The following is a 20378-nucleotide window of genomic DNA, read 5'->3' as shown; positions in this document are numbered from 1 at the left end:
GTGTGTTGTCTCAGTCTAGTGGGGGTTGTGTGTTGTCTCAGTCTAGTGGGGGTTGTGTGTTGTCTCAGTCTAGTGGGGGTTGTGTGTTGTCTCAGTCTAGTGGGGGTTGTGTGTTGTATGTTGTCTCAGTCTAGTAGGGGTTGTGTGTTGTCTCAGTCTAGTAGGGGTTGTGTGTTGTGTGTTGTCTCAGTCTAGTAGGGGTTGTGTGTTGTCTCAGTCTAGTAGGGGTTGTGTGTTGTCTCAGTCTAGTAGGGGTTGTGTGTTGTCTCAGTCTAGTAGGGGTTGTGTGTTGTCTCAGTCTAGTAGGGGTTGTGTGTTGTCTCAGTCTAGTGGGGGTTGTGTGTTGTCCCAGTCTAGTAGGGGTTGTGTGTTGTCTCAGTCTAGTGGGGGTTGTGTGTTGTCTCAGTCTAGTAGGGGTTGTGTGTTGTCTCAGTCTAGTAGGGGTTGTGTGTTGTTTCAGTCTAGTAGGGGTTGTGTGTTGTCCCAGTCTAGTAGGTGTTGTGTGTTGTCTCAGTCTAGTAGGGGTTGTGTGTTGTCTCAGTCTAGTAGGGGTTGTGTGTTGTCTCAGTCTAGTAGGGGTTGTGTGTTGTCTCAGTCTAGTAGGGGTTGTGTGTTGTCTCAGTCTAGTAGGGGTTGTGTGTTGTCTCAGTCTAGTAGGGGTTGTGTGTTGTCTCAGTCTAGTGGGGGTTGTGTGTTGTCTCAGTCTAGTAGGGGTTGTGTGTTGTCTCAGTCTAGTGGGGGTTGTGTGTTGTCTCAGTCTAGTAGGGGGTTGTGTGTTGTCTCAGTCTAGTAGGGGTTGTGTGTTGTCCCAGTCTAGTGGGGGTTGTGTGTTGTCTCAGTCTAGTGGGGGTTGTGTGTTGTCTCAGTCTAGTAGGGGTTGTGTGTTGTGTGTTGTCTCAGTCTAGTAGGGGTTGTGTGTTGTCCCAGTCTAGTAGGGGTTGTGTGTTGTCTCAGTCTAGTAGGGGTTGTGTGTTGTCTCAGTCTAGTGGGGGTTGTGTGTTGTCTCAGTCTAGTAGGGGTTGTGTGTTGTCTCAGTCTAGTAGGGGTTGTGTGTTGTCTCAGTCTAGTAGGGGGTTGTGTGTTGTCTCAGTCTAGTAGGGGTTGTGTGTTGTCCCAGTCTAGTGGGGGTTGTGTGTTGTCTCAGTCTAGTGGGGGTTGTGTGTTGTCTCAGTCTAGTAGGGGTTGTGTGTTGTGTGTTGTCTCAGTCTAGTAGGGGTTGTGTGTTGTCCCAGTCTAGTAGGGGTTGTGTGTTGTCTCAGTCTAGTAGGGGTTGTGTGTTGTCCCAGTCTAGTAGGGGTTGTGTGTTGTCTCAGTCAGTGGGGGTTGTGTGTTGTCTCAGTCTAGTAGGGGTTGTGGGCTCTGTTTTTAACACCGGTTAAGCTAATTATCAGGCTAGCGGGCCTAACGACCCTGGGCCTCTGGAATGTCAGTATATACACCTCAAAGATTTACACTGACTCAAATTACACCAACACCATTCCTCACGTGTGAGCTGGACCTTGCATTGTCCCGGCATCACGACCTGACCACAGTTACCTTGTAGCTGTAACGTTAAATCCAATACAAAACCTACTTCCATTTCAAAGGAAGAACCCCCTCTACGTTAGTTATCGAACTTTAACGACTGCCAGGTCGCAATTGTAAATGAGAACTCGTTCTCAACTTGCCTACCTGGTTAAAATAAAGGTGAAATAAAAATAAATAAAATAAACTAGTTTTAACCATAATCACGGTGGCCAATGACAGAAACTATTGATAATACATCAATTAGGCCGATCGTTGAATACGATGACACCTATCCTAATCGATGACCTTGTTATGTTATCTAGGACGTTATATCGGTGTATAGGAGTTCATTAACGTTATATTAATTAATAAAGGGCCTACACTTTATTTCACCTCCTTTGAAACCAAGTGCTGTCAACGCAGAGAGGCCCAGTTGAGGCACAATGCGTTCACTCCGAGTGGATACGCCCTCGACCAATCAGGAGCCGCGCTGCAGAAAGTTCGCCTTATATGGACAGAGAGGTGGGGGTTGTGACGTATGCGGATATAAAACCCGGAGCCTTGGCAACACTTCCTCATTACAGTTTTCTCACCGCTGCAGGAAGAAGGGAGTGTAAGAGACAGTTTCTCTTGATTAACACCGGTATCTTTTCCCCACTAAAACACAGGTAAGAGCTTTAATACTGTGTTTAAAAAAAATGTTATTTATGTTTAATTGTTACATTTCAACGTAGACAACTAGTTAAAGTTAGTTATCTTAGTTAACTTGTACGGTTTGTCTTGGGTCCTAGCTAGCTGTCGTCGGTCAGTTTACAATGTGTTTTTTATTCTGGTCATTTTTAAAATGTAATTTTTTATATATATATATATTTGATTTGCATCTTTAATTCATTTAAATATTTGATTTTATCTAGCTCAACATCTGAGTGGGTGTGTTAACCAGGGTCTGTCTTATCTTTGACCGGTTGTACAAAACATTTCGACCATTTTCCCAATAATGGAGGTTAAAACTCGCCCTGTTGAGATGTTTCAAGGATATCTGTTAAAGTTCACATGCATTAAAGTCAGGCTGTTATTAAAAGTGAGGTAAATGACTTCCTATGTGTTAATGATGATGTTGAGGGGTTTTTATGACTATTTGGCTCAGATGAGTCAGTGCTTTTCAGGGGTCAATGTGTCTTTTAATAGGAAACATTTCACACCAGTTACAAGCCTCAAACATATGGGCATTTAATGTGATTTGAAAGCACGGAAACCTCTCCGTGTCACCATATTCAGGATAGATGTGACCTAACCTGGGTTGTCTGGCTGTTTATCCCGGACCAGGGAGTGGCTTCTCCTTGTGTCACCATATTCAGGATAGATGTGACCTAACCTGGGTTGTCTGGCTGTTTATCCCGGACCAGGGAGTGGCCTCTGTCAGACTAACACATGTCAGGGGACGCTCCATCTATTGCCTTATATGGTGACGCCTCGGCCGAAAACACACAGCCTTTTGTCTAGAGGCGCTGTCTGGGTGCTTGTCATCAACTCCGTCTATTTCTACTCTCTCTAGTTATACAACTTAACTACACAACTGACCTTTATGCTGAACCTTAAATTAAGCCTCAAAAGCCAATTTAGTTCATGCATTTTTACGATAAAGCAAATTGACTGGTTGTAAAACGCTGAGTGAGTGAATGGTCTGGACTGTCTGTTCAGCTCCACCTAGTGGTCATTCACCGATAGTACACCGGCTCAATAGTGACAGGCAGGCGGCGCACCCCGGTAAAGACGTCAGTCTCATTTCTGTCTTTTTCTTCCCGGTGCAGAAATGGAAGATGAAATCGCCGCCCTGGTCGTTGATAACGGCTCCGGTATGTGCAAGGCCGGTTTCGCAGGAGATGATGCTCCTCGGGCTGTGTTCCCCTCCATCGTGGGTCGCCCCAGACATCAGGTAATATTTAACTGAAATACACCAACTTTATCTGCTATACTGAATGTGACAACTGTTACATTGCTATTGGAACTAATGTTTGTCACCAATTTTGACTGTCTCTAGTCAACATTACACTGACTGCATTGTGTAGTTGTATGGCTCCCTGTAGAATATTATAACGTGTCATTTAATGTTCTGTTGCTATGCAACATGAACCTTTAAGAGGTCAGTTCCAATCAACATCATTAATACTGTAGATCAGCCTTAACATTCCATGGAGTACATTGTCACTGACCTGAGTGTGTCTCCAGGGAGTGATGGTTGGCATGGGCCAGAAGGACAGCTACGTGGGAGACGAGGCTCAGAGCAAGAGGGGCATCCTGACTCTGAAGTACCCCATCGAGCACGGCATCGTCACCAACTGGGACGACATGGAGAAGATCTGGCATCACACCTTCTATAACGAGCTGAGAGTGGCTCCAGAGGAACACCCCGTCCTGCTCACCGAGGCCCCCCTCAACCCCAAAGCCAACAGGGAGAAGATGACCCAGGTAATGTCCTCCTCCTCCTTTACTGTTCACTTCTGCCCCTCTCCTCCTCCACTGTTCTTCTGCCCCTCTCCTCCTCCACTGTTCTTCTGCCCCTCTCCTCCTCCACTGTTCTTCTGCCCCTCCTCCTCCTCCACTGTTCTTCTGCCCCTCCTCCTCCTCCACTGTTCTTCTGCCCCTCCTCCTCCTCCACTGTTCTTCTGCCCCTCCTCCTCCTCCACTGTTCTTCTGCCCCTCCTCCTCCTCCACTGTTCTTCTGCCCCTCCTCCTCCTCCACTGTTCTTCTGCCCCTCCTCCTCCTCCACTGTTCTTCTGCCCCTCCTCCTCCTCCACTGTTCTTCTGCCCCTCCTCCTCCTCCACTGTTCTTCTGCCCCTCCTCCTCCACTGTTCTTCTGCCCCTCCTCCTCCTTCACTGTTCTTCTGCCCCTCCTCCTCCTTCACTGTTCTTCTGCCCCTCCTCCTCCTTCACTGTTCTTCTGCCCCTCCTCCTCCTTCACTGTTCTTCTGCCCCTCCTCCTCCTTCACTGTTCTTCTGCCCCTCCTCCTCCTTCACTGTTCTTCTGCCCCTCCTCCTCCTTCACTGTTCTTCTGCCCCTCCTCCTCCTTCACTGTTCTTCTGCCCCTCCTCCTCCTTCACTGTTCTTCTGCCCCTCCTCCTCCTTCACTGTTCTTCTGCCCCTCCTCCTCCTTCACTGTTCTTCTGCCCCTCCTCCTCCTTCACTGTTCTTCTGCCCCTCCTCCTCCTTCACTGTTCTTCTGCCCCTCCTCCTCCTTCACTGTTCTTCTGCCCCTCCTCCTCCTTCACTGTTCTTCTGCCCCTCCTCCTCCTTCACTGTTCTTCTGCCCCTCCTCCTCCTTCACTGTTCTTCTGCCCCTCCTCCTCCTTCACTGTTCTTCTGCCCCTCCTCCTCCTTCACTGTTCTTCTGCCCCTCCTCCTCCTTCACTGTTCTTCTGCCCCTCCTCCTCCTTCACTGTTCTTCTGCCCCTCCTCCTCCTTCACTGTTCTTCTGCCCCTCCTCCTCCTTCACTGTTCTTCTGCCCCTCCTCCTCCTCCTTCACTGTTCTTCTGCCCCTCCTCCTCCTTCACTGTTCTTCTGCCCCTCCTCCTCCTTCACTGTTCTTCTGCCCCTCCTCCTCCTTCACTGTTCTTCTGCTCCTCCTTCACTGTTCTTCTGCTCCTCCTCCTCCACTGTTCTTCTGCCCCTCCTCCTCCACTGTTCTTCTGCCCCTCCTCCTCCACTGTTCTTCTGCCCCTCCTCCTCCACTGTTCTTCTGCCCCTCCTCCTCCACTGTTCTTCTGCCCCTCCTCCTCCACTGTTCTTCTGCCCCTCCTCCTCCACTGTTCTTCTGCCCCTCCTCCTCCACTGTTCTTCTGCCCCTCCTCCTCCACTGTTCTTCTGCCCCTCCTCCTCCACTGTTCTTCTGCCCCTCCTCCTCCACTGTTCTTCTGCCCCTCCTCCTCCACTGTTCTTCTGCCCCTCCTCCTCCACTGTTCTTCTGCCCCTCCTCCTCCACTGTTCTTCTGCTCCTCCACTGTTCTTCTGCCCCTCCACTGTTCTTCTGCCCCTCCACTGTTCTTCTGCCCCTCCTTCACTGTTCTTCTGCCCCTCCTTCACTGTTCTTCTGCCCCTCCTTCACTGTTCTTCTGCCCCTCCTTCACTGTTCTTCTGCCCCTCCTTCACTGTTCTTCTGCCCCTCCTTCACTGTTCTTCTGCTCCTCCTTCACTGTTCTTCTGCTCCTCCTTCACTGTTCTTCTGCTCCTCCTCCACTGTTCTTCTGCCCCTCCTCCACTGTTCTTCTGCCCCTCCACCCGCCCCTCCTCCCGCCTCTCCTCCCGCCCCTCCTCCCGCCTCTCCTCCCGCCCCTCCTCCTCCCGCCTCTCCTCCCGCCCCTCCTCCTCCCGCCTCTCCTCCTCCTCACTCTCCTCCTCCACTGTTCACTTCTGCTCTGCTCTCCTCTCCTCCAGGCCCTCTGTCCTTACAGCTGATCTGTCATCCCTCTGGAAGCTCCAGGTCTCCTGTCGGTCTGTTCTGCCTCTGCACCCTGCTGACTGACTAGATTAACCTCTAGGGCCGACTGGCCTGTAGGGCCGTGCTCTGAATGAGCTACTCTAGTGGTTTATATTGACGTTACGTCATGTAGAAATGGCTGCTGTGTTTCTTCACTAATGACCGTTTCCCTCTGACTCACTGGACAGCATGTTGTACAGGGTGCTGTGACTCCTGTCTCTACTGGACAGCATGTTGTACAGGGTGCTGTGACTCCTGTCTCTACTGGACAGCATGTTGTACAGGGTGCTGTGACTCCTGTCTCTACTGGACAGCATGTTGTACAGGGTGCTGTGACTCCTGTCTCTACTGGACAGCATGTTCTATAGGGTGCTGTGACTCCTGTCTCTACTGTAGTCCTTCGGCACCGTGACTCATACCTCTCCTCTCTCGTCTCCAGATCATGTTTGAGACCTTCAATACCCCTGCCATGTACGTGGCCATCCAGGCCGTGTTGTCCCTGTACGCCTCCGGCCGTACCACCGGTATCGTCATGGACTCCGGTGACGGCGTGACCCACACAGTACCCATCTACGAGGGCTACGCTCTGCCCCACGCCATCCTGCGTCTGGATCTGGCCGGCCGCGACCTCACGGACTACCTGATGAAGATCCTGACGGAGCGCGGCTACAGCTTCACCACCACGGCCGAGAGGGAAATCGTACGAGACATCAAGGAGAAGCTGTGCTACGTGGCGCTGGACTTTGAGCAGGAGATGGGCACCGCTGCCTCCTCTTCCTCCCTGGAGAAGAGCTACGAGCTGCCTGACGGCCAGGTCATCACCATCGGCAACGAGAGGTTCCGCTGCCCGGAGGCCCTCTTCCAGCCCTCCTTCCTCGGTGAGTCTCTTAACTAACCTCTCTGGATCAGCTGATCGAGTGTCCATCTGGCAGCCATCGTGTGTTGCGATTGCACCGTAGTGACGGCCATTTTGTCTCTTCTCTCTCTCCAGGTATGGAGTCTTGCGGTATCCACGAGACCACCTTCAACTCCATCATGAAGTGTGACGTGGACATCCGTAAGGACCTGTACGCCAACACGGTGCTGTCCGGAGGAACCACCATGTACCCCGGCATCGCTGACAGGATGCAGAAGGAGATCACCTCTCTGGCCCCTTCCACCATGAAGATCAAGGTGACTAAATAAACCTCTGAACCGTCCTCCTGTAGTTACCTGGTGCTCTAGAACTACAGTGTGAAGTTCTGTACTCATGCTAATGTTTTCCCTCTGTCTCTCCTCTCCAGATCATCGCCCCTCCAGAGCGGAAATACTCCGTCTGGATCGGAGGCTCCATCTTGGCTTCTCTCTCCACCTTCCAGCAGATGTGGATCAGCAAGCAGGAGTACGACGAGTCCGGTCCCTCCATCGTCCACCGTAAATGCTTCTAAAACGACCCGCGGCCCGTACAGACTCTCTCTCCTCCTTCCCATTCCAATGAAGACTCTTGAGTCGGTGTTGCCTGTCAGATCTCATCCCTCTCTCCACACTGGCGTTGTCTTCTCCTGCTGTCGGTCTGTCTGAGAGCCCTCCCTGTTTTGGCTGGATGGACAGGATGTGATGTCGTCGTTGTCTGACGGTCATGACTCTCCATGTGTCCTGTTTAGTTAGTCTTAATGTTGATGTTCCACCACCTTATTGACCTCTATGGAGGTGTTGCTGTCCAGCCCCTATCCCCTACCTAGTGCGCTAGTGACCAGGGCCCATAGGATCTAGTGCATCACCTAGGGGATAGGGCTGTATTTGGGGCTTTGTGTGGAGGGGGGAAAAGCTTAATGTAAATGATTTAATTGATATAAAAACAATATTGTTTTTGTATTTTCAGTCTTATAGATACATGGTCCAGTTTGTTATGCAAAAAAGATGTTTGACCATTCTGAGAGGTGTTCCTCTCTCTGGGGCTTGTGTAGGGTGGGGCAGGGGGCTCCTGTTGTGGACCGACACAACTAATAAAGTGCACATGTCTATTGAAATGGTTGTGTTCTCTTCTGCCTTCCTTCATGGTGTTGATCCGGTTGTACTGGGTACCGGTCCTTCTGCCTTCCTGAACTGTGAAGTTCAGCGACAGAATTCAGAACATGGGCTGTTCTTAGTGTTCTCCCTGTACACCAAGTCAGAACCGTAGGAGAAATGAAGGCTCTTACAATATTACACTTCTCACAAACGGGTTATATATAGTCAAGTAAAGAAAGTCAGAACAGTAGGCCAAATTATTAGGGTGAGGCACATGGTCTACTAACCGCTTCCTACACAACACACTTAGTATTACTTAGCTACAGTATACAGATCTCCCTGCATATTACATTTCTGCAGCAGACGAGACCTTTTTGGAAGAAAGATTCCAGTGTTTTCCCATTTGTCTTGAACTCAAGTCAGATTTTGCAGTTTAAAGTTAGCAGTTTTGAAAGTGGCTTCAAATCATCCAGACTGCATCACATCAGACCAAGATTGGGAGTCCCATAGGGTGGTGCACAATTGGCCCAGCATTTTATAATGGGGAAAGAGACCCTTATTCTTAGACTTGACTAGCAGGCTAATGATGGAATAGCAGGCTAATGCTTGCAGTTAGCTACTGATTCCTTCCAAATCACTCCTTGTTGATTTTTGTGATACATGTGGGCCTCAAAACAGGCAATCCCCCCCCCCCCCCAGAAAACCCACATGTGGGGCTCAAAACAGGCAAGTACATCAGCTGATATCTCAAAGTGCTGTACAGAAACCCAGCCTAAAACCCCAAACGGGTGGCTAGGAAAAACTCTCTAGAAAGGCCAAAACCTAGGAAGAAACCTAGAGGAACCAGGCTTGTGTGTGGTGGCCAGTCCTCTTCTGGCTGTGCCGGGTGGAGATTATAACAGAACATGGCCAAGATGTTCAAATGTTCATAAATGACCAGCATGGTCCTAGGGCTCAGGTCCTCCGAGAGAATTAGAGAGAGCACATGTGGGGTGGCCCAGCATGGTCGAATAATAAGGCAGAACAGTTGAAACTGCGTCACTGGCGATCCCCATTCTGTCACAGACCCCATAATGGCTACATAATAGATTCACAGATGTAATAGATTCTCATCTCTAATGAGCAAGACAGGCAATATATAATCTTTCCTCTTAAGTAGGAACTTGTTTACCATAATGAAAACATGAACAAAGGAGAATTTAAGTTTATTTATTTTATTAACTAGTATTAACCATTTTGGAGTGAAATTACATTCGTTTTTTTTATAGGGAAGACAACCCCTCTGGGGAAGACTTTGTTGCTGTGACTTCCGGAAAATGTTCCGTCCTCAATGTTCCGGTGAAACGCAGCGTTTTACTTCCGGTCGTTCCTGTCACATGAAGCTAGTTCTCTGCTGGTAGAGAACATGCACTGATTAAAAACACACACACACAACGATGACTTCGTCTGTTAACGGAAGAGTATTGGATGAAGATATGGACAATCAAATTGTACAGGTTGGTTAGAATAAACCAGCGTAACGTTATTAAAAACTAACTAGTTTACTGTTAGCTGTCTAGTGTTAGCTTGTTAGCTATCTAAGCTATATGTTTGCTTTTGATAGCCGGTAACTGGCTATTCGGCTTAATCAGGCTGGTAATACGCAATTCATGTTTAATCTATAAGTTAGTTACAGTCTGAAACGACACGTTAAAATGTTCCTTAATTAATAGAGATCTGATCTGGTAGGCATATTACATGACTAAAAGTATGTGGACACCTGCTCGTTGTTGGGCATTAATATGGAGTTGGTCTCCCTTTGCTGCTATAACAGCCTCCTCTCTCCTGGGAAGGCTTTAATATGGAGTTGGTCTCCCTTTGCTGCTATAACAGCCTCCTCTCTTCTGGGAAGTCATTAATATGGAGTTGGTCTCCCTTTGCTGCTATAACAGCCTCCTCTCTTCTGGGAAGGCTTTAATATGGAGTTGGTCTCCCCTTTGCTGCTATAACAGCCTCCTCTCTTCTGGGAAGTCATTAATATGGAGTTGGTCCCCCCTTTGCTGCTATAACAACCTCCACTCTTCTGGGAAGGCTTTCCACTAGATGTAGGAACATTACTGCTATAACAGCCTCCACTCTTCTGGGAAGGCTTTCCACTAGATGTAGGAACATTGCTGCTATAACAGCCTCCTCTCTTCTGGGAAGGCTTTCCACTAGATGTAGGAACATTGCTGCTATAACAGCCTCCTCTCTTCTGGGAAGGCTTTCCACTAGATGTAGGAACATTGCTGCTATAACAGCCTCCACTCTTCTGGGAAGGCTTTCCACTAGATGTAGGAACATTGCTGCTATAACAGCCTCCACTCTTCTGGGAAGGCTTTCCACTAGATGTAGGAACATTGCTGCTATAACAGCCTCCACTCTTCTGGGAAGGCTTTCCACTAGATGTTGGAACATTGCTGCTATAACAGCCTCCACTCTTCTGTGAAGGCTTTCCACTAGATGTAGGAACATTACTGCTATAACAACCTCCACTCTTCTGGGAAGGCTTTCCACTAGATGTTGGAACATTGCTGTGGGGACTTGCTTCCATTCAGCCTCGAGCATTAGTGAGGTCAGGCACTGATGTTGAGCGACTAGGCCTGGCTTATATTCAGGGTTCCAATTCAGCGAAATTCAAACCTTGTCTCAGTTGTAAAATAATAAAAAATAAAAATTGAGCAAATTTGTCAGGACTGAGACTAACTCAGGAACACTCAACATGTTTTGGAAAGCCGTTCTTGCAGAATAAAAAAAACAACATTGTTTCGATTTTCAGAAGACTGAAGTGGGTTTTGCTTTTTTTTTTACCTGGGCTTTGTTCATTTCTTTTGTTCCTGACAAACTTCCCAGGTGACAAGCATACCCATAACATGATGCTGCCGCCACCATTTTTATATATAAGTGTAGACTTTCTATAGACGCTCTCTACCTTTTGGCTCTAAAAAAAGTACAACAATAATAACAATAACTAAAAGTTGGGTTCACAAAGCTTTCCTGTGGATATTTTGTGAAAACTTTCGAGCCGCTGAAGGACAACCACAAAGACAACCTGTAGAGGATTTTTTACATTTATTTTTATTCATCATTCTCTTCGCTTGAAAGGAACATTTACATGACATTGCATTAGTGTCAGGCTGTATGTACCAATGACTTGTGTACTACAGCCTGATTTAATCAAGACTAGTAGCTAGCCAACTGTCACACCACGGGCTAGCTAGACTTGTGAATAACAGCCTGATTTAATCAAGACTAGTATAGCTAGCCAATTTAATCAAGACTAGTAGCTAGCCAACTGCCACACCACGGGCTAGCTAGACTTGTGTACTACAGCCTGATTTAATCAAGACTAGTAGCTAGCCAACTGTCACACCACGGGCTAGCTAGACTTGTGTATAACAGCCTGATTTAATCAAGACTAGTAGCTAGCCAACTGTCACACCACGGGCTAGCTAGACTTTTGTATAACAGCCTGATTTAATCAAGACTAGTAGCTAGCCAACTGTCACACCACGGGCTAGCTAGACTTGTGTATAACAGCCTGATTTAATCAAGACTAGTAGCTAGCCAACTGTCACACCACGGGCTAGCTAGACTTGTGAATAACAGCCTGATTTAATCAAGACTAGTAGCTAGCCAACTGTCACACCACGGGCTAGCTAGACTTGTGCTCAGAGGGTAGAGGGAACTCCTATCAGTGATTTAAATTCTACATGTCCTCAGAGGGTAGAGGGAACTCCTATCAGTGATTTAAATTCTACATGTCCTCAGAGGGTAGAGGGAACTCCTATCAGTGATTTAAATTCTACATGTCCTCAGAGGGTAGAGGAAACCAGTCAAAACAGCTCATCAAGTCTGTCAGTGAATACTAGGTAGAACTGTAATTCTGTCTCTCATTCTGTCTGTCTCTCTCTCCCTCCACTCTCTCCCTCATCTCTCTCTCTCTCTCTCTGTTTCTCATTCTGTCTCTCTGTCTCTCTCTGTCTCTCTCTCTCTCATTCTGTCTGTCTCTCTCTCTCTGTCTCTCTCTCCCTCCACTCTCTCCCTCATCTCTCTCTCTCTCTCTCTGTTTCTCATTCTGTCTCTCTGTCTCTCTCTGTCTCTCTCTCTCTCATTCTGTCTGTCTCTCTCTCCCTCCACTCTCTCCCTCATCTCTCTCTCTCTCTCTCTCTCTCTCTCTCATTCTGTCTCTCTCTGTCTCTCTCTGTCTCTCTCTGTCTCTCTCTCTCTGTCTCTGTCTCTCTCTCTCTCTCTCTCTCTCTGTCTCTCTCTGTCTCTCTCTGTCTCTCTCTCTCTCTCTCTCTCTCTCTCATTCTGTCTCTCTGTCTCTGTCTCTCTCATTCTGTCTCTCTCTCTCCTTCTTTTTTCTTCCCCAGGCTGTGTGTGTAGAGGATGGGATAGGGGTGGTGTCGGGGTCGATCGGGATGTCGGACTTCTCCGATGAGATCTTGTTAAGTATCCTGCGCTATGTCTCGACCTCTGACCTCGTGAATAACGTTTCCCGGACCTGCCGCAAACTACACACGCTCTGCTATGACAAGACACTGCTGACCACGGTCACACTGTCTGAAGAATACACGGTAACACACACACACACACACACACACACACACACACACACACACACACACACACACACACACACACACACACACACACACACACACACACACACACACACACACACACACACACACACACACACGCGCGCACATACACGCGCGCACATACACATACACACACATTATAAACACACATGCGCACACACACTCATACACACACACACACACACACACACACATTATAAACACACACACACATACACACACTCACACACACACTCATACACACACACACACACATTATAAACACACACACACGCACACACACTCATACATACATACACACACACATACATACACACACACACATTATAAACACACACACACACACACACTCACACACACACACACACACATTATAAACACACACACACACACATTATAAACACACACACACACACACACTGCAACAAATTATTTTATCTTAATTCTCTGACTTCCCTCTTCAGGCTGATGACGGCGCTATTCGCCAGGTGCTGAAGCATCTATCCAATCACGTGCAGTCCCTCAGCCTTAGCGGCTGCTATTGGCTGTCGGGTTCTACCATCGACCGCCTGATTCGCTGTCGCTCCCTGGTGCGTCTGGACCTATCAGGTTGTCGCGTCACCTCCCTGCGTCTGTCCCGCCTCCTCTCATCCCTCCCCCTCCTCCGATCTCTCGCTTTTGACGTATCGCCTGGCTTCGATTCCGCCCAGCTGAGTGGGGAGGCCCGTGATTCGCTGTCTCGGCTGTCGGAGCTGAGACAGACGGTCCTAACGCCGAGTTACGGGGTCGTTCCCTGCTGCTCCAGCCTCTTCAGTCTGCAGCTGCAGCTGGACATACTTGATGTCACCAGGTGGTGATACCTCTCTGGTTTCACTGTGTGTTTATAGTGTGTGTGTGTGTTTATAATGTGTGTGTGTATGTTTATAATGTGTTTATAATGTGTGTGTGTGTGTAGGGAGGGTACCAGTGTGTGTTGCCAGTTGATGATGGGTCAGAGCAGTGTTCCTCACTACCAACAGCTGGAGGAGTTTACTGCCTGTCTGGCACCTGGAGAGGTAAGGTGTTTATAATGTGTGTGTGTTTATAATGTGTGTGTGTGTGTGTGTGTGTGTGTGTGTGTGTGTGTGTGTGTGTGTGTGTGTGTGTGTGTGTGTGTGTGTGTGTGTGTGTGTGTGTGTGTGTGTGTGTGTGTGTTTTATAGTGTGTGTGTGTGTTTATAGTGTGTGTGTGTGTTTATAGTGTGTGTGTGTGTGTGTTTATAATGTGTGTGTGTTTATAATAATAATAATATATGCCATTTAGCAGACGCTTTTATCCAAAGCGACTTACAGTCATGTGTGCATATGTTTATAATGTGTGTGTGTGTTTATAGTGTGTGTGTGTTTATAGTGTGTGTGTGTTTATAATGTGTGTGTGTATTTATAATATGTGTGTGTGTGTTTAATAATGTGTGTGTGTGTGTTTATAATGTGTGTGTGTGTGTGTTTATAATGTGTGTGTGTTTATAGTGTGTGTGTGTGTTTAATAATGTGTGTGTGTGTGTTTATAATGTGTGTGTGTTTATAATGTGTGTGTGTGTGTGTTTATAATGTGTGTGTGTTTAATAATGTGTGTGTGTTTATAATGTGTGTGTGTGTGTGTTTATAATGTGTGTGTGTTTATAGTGTGTGTGTGTGTATAATAATGTGTGTGTGTTTATAATGTGTATGTGTGTGTGTTTATAATGTGTGTGTGTTTAATAATGTGTGTGTGTGTGTGTTTATAATGTGTGTGTGTTTATAGTGTGTGTGTGTGTTTAATAATGTGTGTGTGTTTATAATGTGTGTGTTTATAATGTGTGTGTTTATAATGTGTGTGTTTAATAATGTGTGTGTTTAATAATGTGTGTGTGTGTTTAATAATGTGTGTGTGTGTTTATAATGTGTGTGTGTGTGTGTGTTTATAATGTGTGTGTGTGTGTGTTTTAAATGTGTGTGTGTTTATAATGTGTGTGTGTTTATAATGTGTGTGTATGTGTGTTTAATAATGTGTGTGTGTATTTATAATGTGTGTGTGTTTATAATGTGTGTGTGTTTATAATGTGTGTGTGTGTGTGTTTATAATGTGTGTGTGTGTGTGTGTTTATAATGTGTGTGTGTGTGTGTGTTTATAATGTGTGTGTGTGTGTGTGTGTGTGTGTGTGTGTGTGTGTGTGTGTGTGTGTGTGTGTGTGTGTGTGTGTGTGTGTGTGTGTGTGTGTGTGTGTGTGTGTGTGTGTGTGTGTTTATAATGTGTGTGTGTGTGTGTGTTTATAATGTGTGTGTGTGTGTGTGTTTATAATGTGTGTGTGTGTGTGTGTGTGTGTGTGTGTGTGTGTGTGTGTGTGTGTGTGTGTGTGTGTTTATAATTTCTGTCTGTGTGTTTATAGTGTGTTTATAATGTGTGTGTGTGTGTGTTTATAATGTGTGTGTGTGTGTGTTTATAATGTGTGTGTGTTTATAATGTGTGTGTGTTTATAATGTGTGTGTGTTTATAATGTGTGTGTGTGTGTGTTTATAATGTGTGTGTGTGTGTGTTTATAATGTGTGTGTGTGTGTGTTTATAATGTGTGTGTGTGTGTGTTTATAATGTGTGTGTGTGTGTGTTTATAATGTGTGTGTGTGTTTATAGTGTGTTTATAATGTGTGTGTGTGTTTATAGTGTGTGTGTTTATAATGTGTGTGTGTGTGTGTTTATAATGTGTGTGTGTGTGTTTATAATGTGTGTGTTTATAATGTGTGTGTGTGTGTGTTTATAATGTGTGTGTGTGTTTATAATGTGTGTGTGTGTTTATAGTGTGTTTATAATGTGTGTCTGTGTGTGTGTGTTTATAATGTGTGTGTGTGTTTATAATGTGTGTGTGTGTGTGTTTATAATGTGTGTGTGTTTATAATGTGTGTGTGTGTGTGTTTATAATGTGTGTGTGTGTGTGTTTATAATGTGTGTGTGGGTGTGGGTGAACCAGACTCTACTCCTCCTCTACCTCGCTGTGTTCAGTGTTTATGTGTGTGTGTGTGTGTGTGTGTAGGTGAACCAGACTCTACTCCTCCTCTACCTCGCTGTGTTCAGTGTTTATAATGTGTGTGTGTTTATAATGTGTGTGTGTGTGTGTTTATAATGTGTGTGTGTGTGTGTGTGTGTGTGTGTGTGTGTGTGTGTGTGTGTGTGTGTGTGTGTGTGTGTGTGTGTGTGTGTGTGTGTGTGTGTGTGTGTGTGTGTAGGTGTGTGTGTGTAGGTGTAGGTGTAGGTGAACCAGACTCTACTCCTCCTCTACCTCGCTGTGTTCAGTGTTTATAATGTGTGTGTGTGTGTGTTTATAATGTGTGTGTGTGTGTGTGTGTGTGTGTGTGTGTGTGTGTGTGTGTGTGTGTGTGTGTGTGTGTGTGTGTGTGTGTGTGTGTGTGTGTGTGTGTGTGTGTGTGTGTGTGTGTGTGTGTTTATAGTGTGTGTGTGTGTGTTTATAGTGTGTGTGTGTGTTTATAATGTGTGTGTGTTTATAATGTGTGTGTGTGTTTATAATGTGTGTGTGTGTGTGTTTATAATGTGTGTGTGTTTATAATGTGTGTGTGTTTATTATAATAATAATAATATATGCCATTTAGCAGACGCTTTTATCCAAAGCGACTTACAGTCATGTGTGCATATGTTTATAATGTGTGTGTGTGTTTATAGTGTGTGTGTGTTTATAGTGTGTGTGTGTTTATAGTGTGTGTGTGTTTATAATGTGTGTGTGTGTTTATAATGTGTGTGTGTATTTATAATGTGTGTGTGTGTGTGTTTATAATGTGTGTGTGTTTATAATGTGTGTGTGTTTAATAATGTGTGTGTGTGTTTAATAATGTGTGTGTGTGTGTTTATAATGTGTGTGTGTTTATAATGTGTGTGTGTTTATAGTGTGTGTGTGTGTTTAATAATGTGTGTGTGTGTGTTTATAATGTGTGTGTGTTTATAATGTGTGTGTGTGTGTGTTTATAATGTGTGTGTGTTTAATAATGTGTGTGTGTGTTTATAATGTGTGTGTGTGTGTGTTTATAATGTGTGTGTGTTTATAGTGTGTGTGTGTGTATAATAATGTGTGTGTGTTTATAATGTGTATGTGTGTGTGTTTATAATGTGTGTGTGTTTAATAATGTGTGTGTGTGTGTTTATAATGTGTGTGTGTGTGTGTTTATAATGTGTGTGTGTTTATAGTGTGTGTGTGTGTTTAATAATGTGTGTGTGTTTATAATGTGTGTGTTTAATAATGTGTGTGTGTTTATAATGTGTGTGTTTAATAATGTGTGTGTGTGTTTAATAATGTGTGTGTGTGTGTTTATAATGTGTGTGTGTGTGTGTGTTTATAATGTGTGTGTGTGTGTGTTTATAATGTGTGTGTGTGTGTGTTTATAATGTGTGTGTGTTTATAATGTGTGTGTGTTATAATGTGTGTGTATGTGTGTTTAATAATGTGTGTGTGTATTTATAATGTGTGTGTGTATTTATAATGTGTGTGTGTTTATAATGTGTGTGTGTTTATAATGTGTGTGTGTGTGTGTTTATAATGTGTGTGTGTGTGTGTGTGTGTTTATAATGTGTGTGTGTGTGTGTGTTTATAATGTGTGTGTGTGTGTTTTATAATGTGTGTGTGTGTGTGTGTGTGTGTGTGTGTGTGTGTGTGTGTGTGTGTTTATAATGTGTGTGTGTGTGTGTGTTTATAATGTGTGTGTGTGTTTATAATGTGTGTGTGTGTGTGTGTGTGTGTGTGTGTGTGTGTGTGTGTGTGTGTGTGTGTGTGTGTGTGTGTGTGTGTGTGTGTGTGTGTGTGTGTTTTATAATTTCTGTCTGTGTGTTTATAGTGTGTTTATAATGTGTGTGTGTGTGTGTTTATAATGTGTGTGTGTGTGTGTTTTATAATGTGTGTGTGTTTATAATGTGTGTGTGTGTGTGTTTATAATGTGTGTGTGTGTGTGTTTATAATGTGTGTGTGTGTGTGTGTGTTTTATAATGTGTGTGTGTGTGTGTTTATAATGTGTGTGTGTGTTTATAATGTGTGTGTGTGTTTATAGTGTGTTTATAATGTGTGTGTGTTTATAGTGTGTTTATAATGTGTGTGTTTATAATGTATGTGTGTGTGTGTTTATAATGTGTGTGTGTGTTTATAATGTGTGTGTGTGTTTATAGTGTGTTTATAATGTGTGTCTGTGTGTGTGTGTTTATAATGTGTGTGTGTGTTTATAATGTGTGTGTGTGTGTGTGTGTTTATAATGTGTGTGTGTTTATAATGTGTGTGTGTGTGTGTTTATAATGTGTGTGTGTGTGTGTGTTTATAATGTGTGTGTGGGTGTGGGTGAACCAGACTCTACTCCTCCTCTACCTCGCTGTGTTCAGTGTTTATAATGTGTGTGTGTGTGTGTGTGTGTAGGTGAACCAGACTCTACTCCTCCTCTACCTCGCTGTGTTCAGTGTTTATAATGTGTGTGTGTTTATAATGTGTGTGTGTGTGTGTTTATAATGTGTGTGTGTGTGTGTGTGTGTGTGTGTGTGTGTGTGTGTGTGTGTGTGTGTGTAGGTGAACCAGACTCTACTCCTCCTCTACCTCGCTGTGTTCAGTGTTTATAATGTGTGTGTGTGTGTTTATAATGTGTGTGTGTGTGTGTGTGTGTGTGTGTGTGTGTGTGTGTGTGTGTGTGTGTGTGTGTGTGTGTGTGTGTGTGTGTGTGTGTGTGTGTGTGTGTGTGTGTGTGTGTGTGTGTGTGTGTGTGTGGTGAACCAGACTCTACTCCTCCTCTACCTCGCTGTGTTCAGTGTTTATAATGTGTGTGTGTGTGTGTGTAGGTGAACCAGACTCTACTCCTCCTCTACCTCGCTGTGTTCAGTGTTTATAATGTGTAGGTGAACCAGACTCTACTCCTCCTCTACCTCGCTGTGTTCAGTGTTTATAATGTGTCCGATGTGTGTGTGTGTGTGTGTGTGTGTGTGTGTGTGTGTGTGTGTGTGTGTGTGTGTGTGTGTGTGTGTGTGTGTGTGTGTGTGTGTGTGTGTAGGTGAACCAGACTCTACTCCTCCTCTACCTCGCTGTGTTCAGTGTTTATAATGTGTGTGTGTGTGTGTGTGGTGTGTGTGTGTGTGTGTGTGTGTGTGTGTGTGTGTGTGTGTAGGTGAACCAGACTCTACTCCTCCTCTACCTCGCTGTGTTCAGTGTTTATAATGTGTGTGTGTGTGTGTGTGTGTGTGTGTGTGTGTGTGTGTGTGTGTGTGTGTGTGTGTGTGTGTGTGTGTGTGTGTGTGTGTGTGTGTGTGTGTGTGTGTGTGTGTGTGTGTGTGTGTGTGTAGGTGAACCAGACTCTACTCCTCCTCTACCTCGCTGTGTTCAGTGTTTATAATGTGTGTGTGTGTGTGTGTGTGTGTAGGTGAACCAGACTCTACTCCTCCTCTACCTCGCTGTGTTCAGTGTTCGTGTTCCGGAGCGTCTCCGCTCCTTCCTGGTTTCAGTTCCTGGTCCGAACCCCGCCCACTGGCCTGCTGCGTCCTCATTGGCCCATAGCCTCGTTCAGCATGGCGACCTGGAAGCCCTGCAGTTGCCTCGCTCCTGGTTGGATGCCACGTCGCTAGGACGGGTCCTTCTTAGCAACGCTCCCAAGCACCTGAACTTCTCCCGTTGCCCCACGTTACGACAAACTGTCATCCAATCGCTGACTGGCACTGGAGTGAGAGACTCGACGCGATTGGTCAGCCTGAATCTTAGTGGTATAGGCCACACCTCCAATTATCCAGAGTGCAGTAGAGCGCGGGGAGAGGAGGAGCTTGTTGCCGAGGCGATGAGCCGGCTGGTTATTTGCTGTCCCAATCTGTCACACCTCAACCTGTTACACACACACTATCACCATGACAACGCACACACACCTGGGCTGGAGGCCAACACACACCTGTGTACCAGCCTGTCCAAACTCACACACACATGCGGTCTCTGGCGCTGCCCGCGTGCGCCCTGTCGGACGGTTCACACACACCGTCCCCGTCCCCCTCCCCCTCCTCTCTGCTGCTGGGACTGAGGAAGCCGTCCCGCGTGGGGCTCCAGACCTACAGGCCAGGCTCCGGGGACTCTCTCCCCAGGGAGGGCACCTCTGGGCTGGGTACCCTGCTGGCCGGCTGCCCCCGTCTGGAGGTTCTGGAGATAACAGGACCGGGCTTCATCTCCGCCCTGCCGCGTCTTGAGCCCTGTGCCAGGGTGTGTGTGGATCAGAGGACGTGTGTGAACGCTCGCGGGGTGGGGGACGCGCACGTCGCGGCTCTCCGGGGGTTCCGGGGGCTGCGGAGGCTGACGCTGGCGGGGCTGCCGGGGGTCCTGAAGGGGACTGGGCTGGTACAGGTGGCTGAGCACTGCCGGGACCTTCAGGCATTATCTCTGGCCAACCTGGGGTCCTTAAAGACCTGGAACTACAGCGCCGCCCTGCTGGACACACTGAGGAACTGCACCCAGCTCACACAGCTACGGTGAGACTATACACACACTGAGGAACTGCACCCAGCTCACACAGCTACGGTGAGACTACATACACACTGAGGAACTGCACCCAGCTCACACAGCTACGGTGAGACTACATACACACTGAGGAACTGCACCCAGCTCACACAGCTACGGTGAGAGGAACTACCCAGCTCACACACACTGAGACTACAACTGCACCCAGCTCACACAGCTACGGTGAGACTACATACACACTGAGGAACTGCACCCAGCTCACACAGCTACGGTGAGACTACATACACACACTGAGGAACT

The 20378-nt window shown here is 46.4% G+C and overlaps 1 protein-coding gene and 1 pseudogene across 1 annotated transcript; both read left to right on the top strand.

Annotated features, from left to right (window-relative positions):
- The first annotated feature begins 2025 nt into the window (after positions 1-2025).
- Positions 2026-7993, top strand: LOC124024168 (actin, cytoplasmic 1-like). The gene is made up of 6 exons (XM_046338157.1): positions 2026-2174; positions 3318-3442; positions 3736-3975; positions 6424-6862; positions 6976-7157; positions 7268-7993. The coding sequence occupies exons 2-6, from the start codon at positions 3320-3322 to the stop codon at positions 7409-7411; spliced, it is 1128 nt and encodes a 375-aa protein (XP_046194113.1). The 5' UTR covers positions 2026-2174; positions 3318-3319; the 3' UTR covers positions 7412-7993.
- Positions 7994-9310: 1317 nt separating this feature from the next.
- LOC124024169 lies at positions 9311-20155 on the top strand (annotated as a pseudogene).
- Positions 20156-20378: the final 223 nt, after the last annotated feature.

Source organism: Oncorhynchus gorbuscha, unplaced genomic scaffold (assembly GCF_021184085.1).
Source record: "Oncorhynchus gorbuscha isolate QuinsamMale2020 ecotype Even-year unplaced genomic scaffold, OgorEven_v1.0 Un_scaffold_1756, whole genome shotgun sequence".
Classification (NCBI taxonomy): domain Eukaryota; kingdom Metazoa; phylum Chordata; class Actinopteri; order Salmoniformes; family Salmonidae; genus Oncorhynchus; species Oncorhynchus gorbuscha.
The sequence above is the reverse complement of the archived record's forward strand: the minus strand, read 5'-3'. Positions and strand labels throughout refer to the sequence as shown.